The sequence below is a fragment of the Notothenia rossii genome (assembly GCF_949606895.1).
Source record: "Notothenia rossii genome assembly, chromosome: 9".
In the NCBI taxonomy this organism is placed as follows: Eukaryota; Metazoa; Chordata; class Actinopteri; order Perciformes; family Nototheniidae; genus Notothenia; species Notothenia rossii.
Genome location: NC_136907.1, coordinates 61,897,765 through 61,906,331, shown reverse-complemented (window position 1 = coordinate 61,906,331; position 8,567 = coordinate 61,897,765). Strand labels below are relative to the sequence as shown.

The window sequence follows — 8,567 nt, the reverse complement described above, 5'->3', positions numbered from 1 at the left end:
GTCTAGACCTAAATCTCAGAATCCCTCCTTGTAGTATTTTGAGGGGCCCTCGGTCACACCATCGGTGGGGAGCAAGGAGTGTGAGACGGAAGAGAGGTAAATATAGGACAGACAGAGCTAATAGGATTGAATCTGTCACAGAGCAATATCAGCTTTCCATCTGTAGGGATTAGAGATATGAGTGAGGAGAGGTCGACAGTAATACGACAAAGAGGCTTATGGTCCTCCATGAACATGCTGCATATATATATTTATATACATATTCTATATTAGAGTAAACAATCTTTCTCTGGGCTTTTAACTTACATCACTTTATGGATATCCTGAGCTTTCAATCCACCCATCCACTTCTTATATTCTATAAATGTCCTTTCACATAATTGACTGATATATTTTCATGGCTCATTTCTTGCTTGATAAAACAGCAGATGGTGATATTTCAAAGTGCGTCCAATAAATATCCCCACGGGTAGTAAAACTACATCATCAAATGCAACTTATGAAAGACTCATAAGAAAATATGCTAAGGAAAGAACATATCTCCCTGTCTCGTTTAAATTATGAGAAGCTATAAGAGAAGACAAGGAGCAATTGTTGATGAAATGGGGAAGTTTTATGACTCCTTACCTTGGGATAAAGAGTTGAAAAAGCTCCTCAGTTATTTTTCTTTGACTTGCAAATGAAAGGATTTCTGGATTGGTGAGTGTACACAGGCGTCTCTGGAAATAACCACAAAACACATGTCAGAAATGTATGTCACACAGAGAAACAGGCCAAACAAAGCTTCTGTCATAGCACAGCAGAACCCACCGTCAAGGATAAAGTGGGCAGGTAATTGATTTAAAAATATTAATTTTCTCGTTTCAGTTGTTCTCGATCGAGCATCAGGATGTAGATTGCTTCGTAGATTTATTCTTTTGGTGGCTCGGGAATGCTACAAAACCTGGACATGAGAAATTTCCATTCTATTATGGTGATGGCAATATTCACCAATAGGGTGAACCAAGAGACTGGGTGCAGACCAAAGTAGAAGTTGTCTGTCATGTTGTGCAGAAGATATAAAAGCAAGATTTAAAAGAAGGTTCAACTTGAACGAAAATCCAGTTTCCAGGAGAGGAGGAACCAGGTGACAAAGAGACAAAACAGAAGGATTGGTATAGTGAAAAAGCAATGTGAGGTCTCTGCATGTTCCTCAGGATGAGGATCTCTGGAAAGTCAGGCTGTCTATCAGTATTAAGATGTTCTTTCGTAATCCATGACAGGATTTGCTGGATGCAAGCCACACTATTATCTGAGTCAGCAGACAGCAAAACAAAAGACGTAGGTCATTAAGCATCACTTGCAAAGCCTGTTGAAACTGTGTGGTGCAGTTTCAACAGATTATTCACACTGTAAACCACAAATACGACTTAAGGACAACTCAAAGACAATAAAAAGGTGCAATTCAATGCATTTACCTGTGCTAAGTTATTCAATAAATCCAGGCATTACCTGTAAGAAGGACTCCTTTCTCGATTGGTTGCAGGATCCCTTCAGTTTAGTTAGTTTGCAAGTAGGTGAAACAGAAAGATCATAAGCAGACTCGACAGAAAGCACTACTAGCTGCCCTTACTCACTAGTCCTAAAACAAAAAACAAAACAGTTTCAGTCAGTCCATTTCAACCCTCAGGCCGGGGTGACGATCTTCTTGGGTTTGTCTTCTTGATCCGTCTGCCACTTCATGTAGTAGTCGCCCAGGATCAAGACCCAGAAGACGACAGTTAGAGAAGTGTTCACGACTATAATACCTAAGATTAGAGGATGCATCATAGCAGCAAACTGGGTGGACTCTAAAAGAATCTGTCACCTCAAACTAACTGTGTGTCTGCTGTGCATGCGAAGGTTTGTCTGATTTAATCGCATCTCATGCCCGCTCTAAGGCTGCACTCTCCACCCCTCTCCACTCTCGCTTCCCACTGGTCACTATGTGGCAGCAGCAACTTAATCCTCTTCAGCTGCTTTGATACAGAAGATACCTGCATCAGATTTAGGTTTACAAATGTTTATCCCTGAGATGTTGAGGCCTAATTCACGCAATTTGAAGAAAAGTAGAGTGGTAAGTGACAGTGTTTTTAGAAACTGCCCAGTGACTGAGAAAAAACATAATCTTTGTTCTGAACTTTATGTCCTCTCTCAGATATAATCCAGAAACTAATCAAGACTGTAGACATCACATGGAGGAGTTCTTAATCTTACACCAAACAGGACAGATGGCCTTAATCAAACCCCAGGGGCCACAGGAGCCCAGACAACACGTCAAGATTTCCAGCATTAACCCAGTTTTATTTTCAAAGTAATCCCCTGTAGCACGATTTCATGGGTGACATTAGAAAGGAATAGGCACAAAGGTGAAATTCAGTGTTTTGAAAAAGTCACTAAGGAGATAAAGTCGAGATAAGTGTGTCCACCAGGTGGCAGTCTGTGCAAAGACACGCCGAGTAAAAATAACTAGTTGTAGTATGCTAGTAGCAAGTGTGTGGCATTAGCATAGAATTCACTGTAGCCTATTCAGTGGCAGAATTTCGAAAGTGCTTGTTTCCACAAAGACAAAAGTGTATTTGGCACATTACACACAACCCAGAAGTCCATAATCTGCTCTTTGGACCGTTCTCCCTTTACAGTTTCCCCCAGCAGACATGACACCTGGTCTGAACTTTGAGACTAGCTAGATAGTAAGTTGGAGCAGCAGTTTCACAACAGATCAAAAGGCAACGGGCTGACACTCCTTTTAATTATCTCAAACTCCCTCGGTGTCAGTGGAGAGGACACATTATTCTAACATGCCAAGCTTCACAGCTCATTGTGTTTAGAAGAAAAATACTTCTGGGTGGATATTTCTTTCAAAAAGAGGTCAAACCATAGGATTTCAACAATGAGGCCGCCGGTGGAAGTCAGCGTGTTGATCGTCTCTCTCTTGGCTCCTGGAGTTTTGTACACTATTAACAACATCCCAGCGCTTCAGGAGTAAGTGAACAAACTCTCTTTGATATTTCCACTATCGTAAGGGCCTGATGTATGGAGGCAGTGCACAGTAAAAGGAGCTGCTGATGTTAATAGGCTTATGAAGATCTTCCGGCGCAGACTTAAAAACTCGTCTCTTTCGACTCTACTTCGAGCAATACAATTACTAACAAGGCACTGGCTTATCTAAAGCTCGTTAAGTAACACTTGAAATGTGTTGGCTCTATGAAACCTGATGTACTTATATGATTCCGTTTTCTTCAAGTTTGTATCTTCCTGGTCGAATGGACTTATTGTAAGTCGCTTTGGATAAAAGCGTCAGCTAAATGCAATGTAATGTAATGAACAGGTCCAAGCCTGAGGGAAAAGGAGGTTTTAGTGAGGGCGTGTTTATCCTGAGGTAACCTTGTTTAAAGTCACTGTGCAGGTTCGTAAAGCCCACAGAAAACAATATTCACTTAAGCCTTCAGGATTAAATGTATTACATTTTGAAGAAAATATTTGTACACTTCTTAAAGTCAATGTAGATACATTGCCTACATTGTTTCAAGGCTTTAGAACTGAATCACACACACTTTCATCAAGGTAGCTTGTTCCAAGACCAGTGACACATAGTGTAGAGCAGCAACCTTTAAAAGTAGCCTAATGACCACATATTGAATGGTGTACAAAACTTGACCAGTGTTATTTCTAGACCAAACTAAGAATATCACCAAAGAAAACCTTGAATTTAATAAAACATCTTCGAATCAGATGTCTGAATGAGAGCAGGAGGGGAGCCTTGAAAATGAGGATTATGAGAGTTCAGTCCCATTTCATATTGTTCTAGAAAGGAAACAAAGGGAATAACAGGTTAATACAAATGTTTCTTGGTTTGTCTATTCACATTCACTCTAACCTCTTTGTTTCTGATGAAAGTATAAATGTGATGAACATCATTTATAATCAGGGCTGCAGCTAAAGTTTATTTTCGTTTGGACTAATCTACTAATTATTTTCTAGATTTTTGAGTTCTTACTTGATTAACAAAATGCCAGTTGAAGAAACGTAGTAAGATCATTTCCTTAAACACAATTGGCAAATTGATTTATAATCTCTCATTATTCCTCAGGCCTCTTCCGATCCTGGGATTGGGAATGTCCATCCTGGGATTTGTACTCCTTCTCCTCCGCCTCACTGTGTCAAACCAGACGAAAGTAGACCCCTTGTTCTATGGTAAGCCTAGAACCAGACATACACCCACAAAAACTTCAACATATTAGTAAAATGAAGGGGTCGTTTTGTTCATTGTGGCTCTTTGTGTTCAGTATTTGCAGAGTTTTCCTTCACCTGCATGGTGGGTCTAACTAATGCTTTAGAGCAGGATGGCTTAATCTCTGGCTTCATGGGCTTCTACCTAAAGAAGGTGAGAGCTAAACATTTCCCTTCCTTTCTCTACTTCTTTATAATGCTTTGTATTTTCTTTACATGTCAAAACAAAAGCTGAAATTCCTTATGTGATCTGTCTCTTTAGGGTGAGCCCCATCTAAGCACCGCCTATGCTGTGATGATGTCATACTGGGACGGCATCGTACACTTTATCCTCTTCCTCACCATCATCCACCGCATGTTCAGAGGGTAAGCTGTCAGCAGATAAAAAACGGTCTGCTCTGTGTTCAGTGAGTCCTCTAAGAACAACTGTTGTTTATTTGTTCATGCAGGAAGTCCTATCGTAGCCTGGGGCTGCTGTGGGCAGGCTCCTCAATCGCCAATCAAATTGTTCACATCCCAGGAGTGGTGATTGGTGAGATATGCCACATTTGATTTAGCACATCCTCTGTCTTGTTTGTGTTTGTTTACTACAAGTGATGTTCCTATTTATGCAGGTAAATACGGGACTAACATTCGACCAGGTTTTTGGAGGAATGTCCCCTTCTTTTTGGCCCCTTTCTGGGCGGCCTCTGTTCTCTTTAGCAGACCCAGAGAGATGCCAGTCGTCACTGCAGACAAGGTAAGTCCCAGCAGATTTACAACAATCTTTGTATCTGTAGAGTAGTGGTGTCCAACAATTGTTTGTTTCATTTGAGCTTCTGTCAGTGTACAGAAGATATGAAAATGTACAAAATTCATATTTACAGTAAGAAAAAAGCAAGATTAAAGAACAGTTTGTAATTTCAATAACAGTTGGTTTATTATTTCATCACCCTGACAAATGCGATTGTCTGAAACCTATGGCACAGAGGATCAACTAACTTAACTAATGCTGTTTTTGTTTTGTAAATGCAACTTATTCATTCACTTGTAAACCTAACTGTTTATTGAATAATCATCAATAATCACAGAAAAGAAAAAAATGCAGCCTACTGTATGCAAATCTGCATATAATAATCTTGCTTTATAATGACTGTTATGTAGTAATTTAAGTATGTGGATGGACAGTACTGTTACCTATTTCCCTGTGTTGACTAGATTTCAGCAGAGCAGAAGAAAGGTTTGATCTTTCGGCCCATTGACCTGCTTCTGTCTCTTATGTTGCTCGGAGCGATGGCCTTCTCTGTTTTCAGAGGCTTTGTGAGTAAAACTACATGTGGGCTTTTCTATCTGTCCTGCATTACTGCTTCTGAATGAACTCACTGAGTGATGATGGTGCAGTATGGATGCTATAACCCGCTCCTCCTGCTCTGCTGCAGGTGGTGCTGGACTGTCCTCTCGACACCTGTTTCACCTACATCTACCAGTACGAGCCCTACCTCAAAGACCCAGTGGTCTTCCCCAGGGTTATGGTGAGTGTGGAGAAAATGATATCAGAATCTTAATACACTGTATCTTCTTGTTTGATTGATTTTGATTGTTTGATTCGTCTTGTTGTGCAGATGTTGGTGTATTTGTTCTATGCGATGCCCCTGATGGCTTTCTTCACCTATGGTCTGAGAACACCTGGATGCAGCTGGATGTTGGACTGGACGATCTTCTTTGCTGGGGCCATGGCTCAGGTAATTGCAGTTATGTTTTTTGTTGCTATTAATATTCCATGCAAATACAGCATAAATGCTGACTCCCCCCTGCTGTACCCCCAGAGCCAGTGGTGCCATATCGGAGCATCTCAGCACTCCCGCACTCCCTACACGTACCGAGTCCCAGCAGACAAATGGTGGCCTGTTATCACCCTCAATGTGCTGCTGGCTGCTTTGCCGGCTCTGCTGGCCCTGCGCTGCCACACCAACCCCGTTTATTTCATGAAACCTGTTCCTGAGGGACAGACCAACAAGGAGAAGAAGAAAAACTAGACCACACACCAGCCACAGACTGTCGAGAAATACTTCACGCTGTGACAAGGCTAATGTTTTCAGGGGACTCTCTTTGGCACGCAAACTGCTTTAAACACACCATTTTTCAACCTGAAACCCAGAGGAGATCTAAAAACGTTACTCTCTGAGTCAACCGTTCAAATACCTAGCACAGCGGCACCAGCAGCACTCCCCTCACGGACTATTGGACCCTGATAAGAAGGCTGCTGATGAGGTCAGCTTTCAGGTGACTCATGCAGACACCCAGTTGGTATCTCCCCAAACTGAGACTATTAGCCTGGATCAGACAGTTGGCAACGCATTACTGGAGAGCAGCCGTCACCATGGTGCATCCTTTTATGAAGATAACCACACTACAACTCCACAGCTTGAATCTTTTGTTTTCTACTGATCCAATATTCAGTCAGGGAAGACTATCACAGATTTCTGTGTTTAAAAACTGTGAATATGAGAGGAAGATTCACTGAATTCCTAAAAGGCTCAATAACTTAAGAGTTGCTGAGGTGGGTTGAAAGAGGTATTCAAGTGGAGAATTTCATAAAGGAAAAACTCCTTTTATATAAAGACTTTATATAGTGTCAAAATATTCGATCCACACATGATGTCACATGGGAGGCAACTAGCATAACTTTGTAATGAAATGTTAAATTATTTAGTCTGGAAAATAATGAAACATGTCTATCACAATTAAAAACAGTACAAGGTGACATCTTTTACATTGTTTTGTTTTTTCATCCCAACAGCTTTTAAATGATTACCAAAATAGTGCTGTACTAATTTGATTAAGCAATTTCATCTCCAGTTGCATCTCAGTGTTTTTTCATGTTTTATGTTTAACTTTATTTTCAATAAAAACAAATAGATGAAACTCGGATACAAGTTATTTGCACCAGGGATTTACATTATATGTGTGTTTTACCTGATGTCTCGTTTGTCTACCTTTGAAAAGAATATACATATAATCTAGAAGATCGTATATCTAAGGTTCTGCCTTTATTCAGCACCCAGGCAGTTTGATAGGTTATCTCTTTAGCTGTCAATATTGCCTCCGGTCGGTGCTGTCATTGTGCCCAAAGTGCAGTGAACCGCTGGCCCAGTTAACTTTGCTGTGAAACTGATTAGAGATGAACCCTGAGTTTGGCTGAGCGACAACATGACAGTACAAATTGTCACATGGCACTGAGGTCTGCTGTTAGTGGCCCAAACGTTTGTTGTTTTGGGTGCCAAAGTGACATTTTCACATGGTGGATCCAAATCTTGTCCTTTTTTATTTTGAAGGAGGATACAGATGTTTTTGGTTGCGGAATTTGACATTTAGGCCAATTACAAAGTTAGGATTTACATAAAAGATGTATCATTAATAAAATCCTGGCTATCCATGGCTGTTAAATGGATCAATAATTTTAGACAGAAGTAAACAACCATAAAGAGAGAGGAACCATAAATATATTTCTGTTTTAATTTGTATATCATATTAAAATCAAATTCACCAAAATAAAACGTAATGGATAATTTGACAGCAAGGTTTCTGTTGCTCCATTCTAGCTTTTTGATTTTTATGGGCCACTCACCTGGTGGGCCGTCTTGCTCTCTTTAAATATGCTGCTCACATACACACAACAGAGATGAGAAAATTGCCTTTGAACCAAACAGGATACAACTATTGCTCGCTGTGCAGAGTGCAATATGAAGTGTGCAGCAAAGCTCAGAAAGATAAAGCCCAAAATAAAGGGATTTGATAAAGTTTCCTCTATTGGGGTAGCAAGGTGACACGAAAGAAACAATCTAGGGATAACAGCCCTTTCCTGTCTACAAGTAATGGATTATAGGATCACTCTCCAGTAAAACAAACCCGAGTCTACGGCTCTGTGTGAGGATTCTTAGTTACAGTGGTGCGTTGAGCTAAATGATGATGTCAGCATCTAAATTAAGCCTTTGGGTCTGAAACATGAAGCCAATGCAGAAGGGCTATCAAACATCTAGCAGGCAGCATAGAAGTCTATAAGAACATTACAAAATAAACTTCTAGTTGGATTTATTGCCTTAGTAAATATTTTCTTGATAAGCTTTTTGTTGTAATCACTAGTATGAAATCCTTCTCAATAGTATAATGTTCATTTTGTAAATGTTATCCCAATTGGAGAAAAAATGGTGACAAATCAGGGTATGTTTTAGGGCATACCATCGTTTTGATTGACTTGTCTCTACCACTCTGTTGTTCATGTTCATGAGAGTTAATTTCAAAGTATTGGTTGCCTCAAAATTTCAGCATTCAGTCCA

The 8,567-nt window shown here is 40.2% G+C and overlaps 1 protein-coding gene across 1 annotated transcript; it reads left to right on the top strand.

The window, feature by feature from the left end:
- The first annotated feature begins 2,490 nt into the window (after positions 1-2,490).
- On the top strand, positions 2,491-7,155 carry LOC307018174 (transmembrane 6 superfamily member 2-like). Its single transcript, XM_079648303.1, has 10 exons — positions 2,491-3,003; positions 4,112-4,215; positions 4,308-4,405; positions 4,514-4,617; positions 4,701-4,783; positions 4,866-4,990; positions 5,449-5,550; positions 5,670-5,762; positions 5,853-5,972; positions 6,057-7,155. Exons 1-10 carry the CDS (start codon positions 2,912-2,914, stop codon positions 6,264-6,266), a joined length of 1,131 nt encoding a protein of 376 aa, XP_079504429.1. The 5' UTR covers positions 2,491-2,911; the 3' UTR covers positions 6,267-7,155.
- The last annotated feature ends 1,412 nt before the right edge of the window (positions 7,156-8,567 follow it).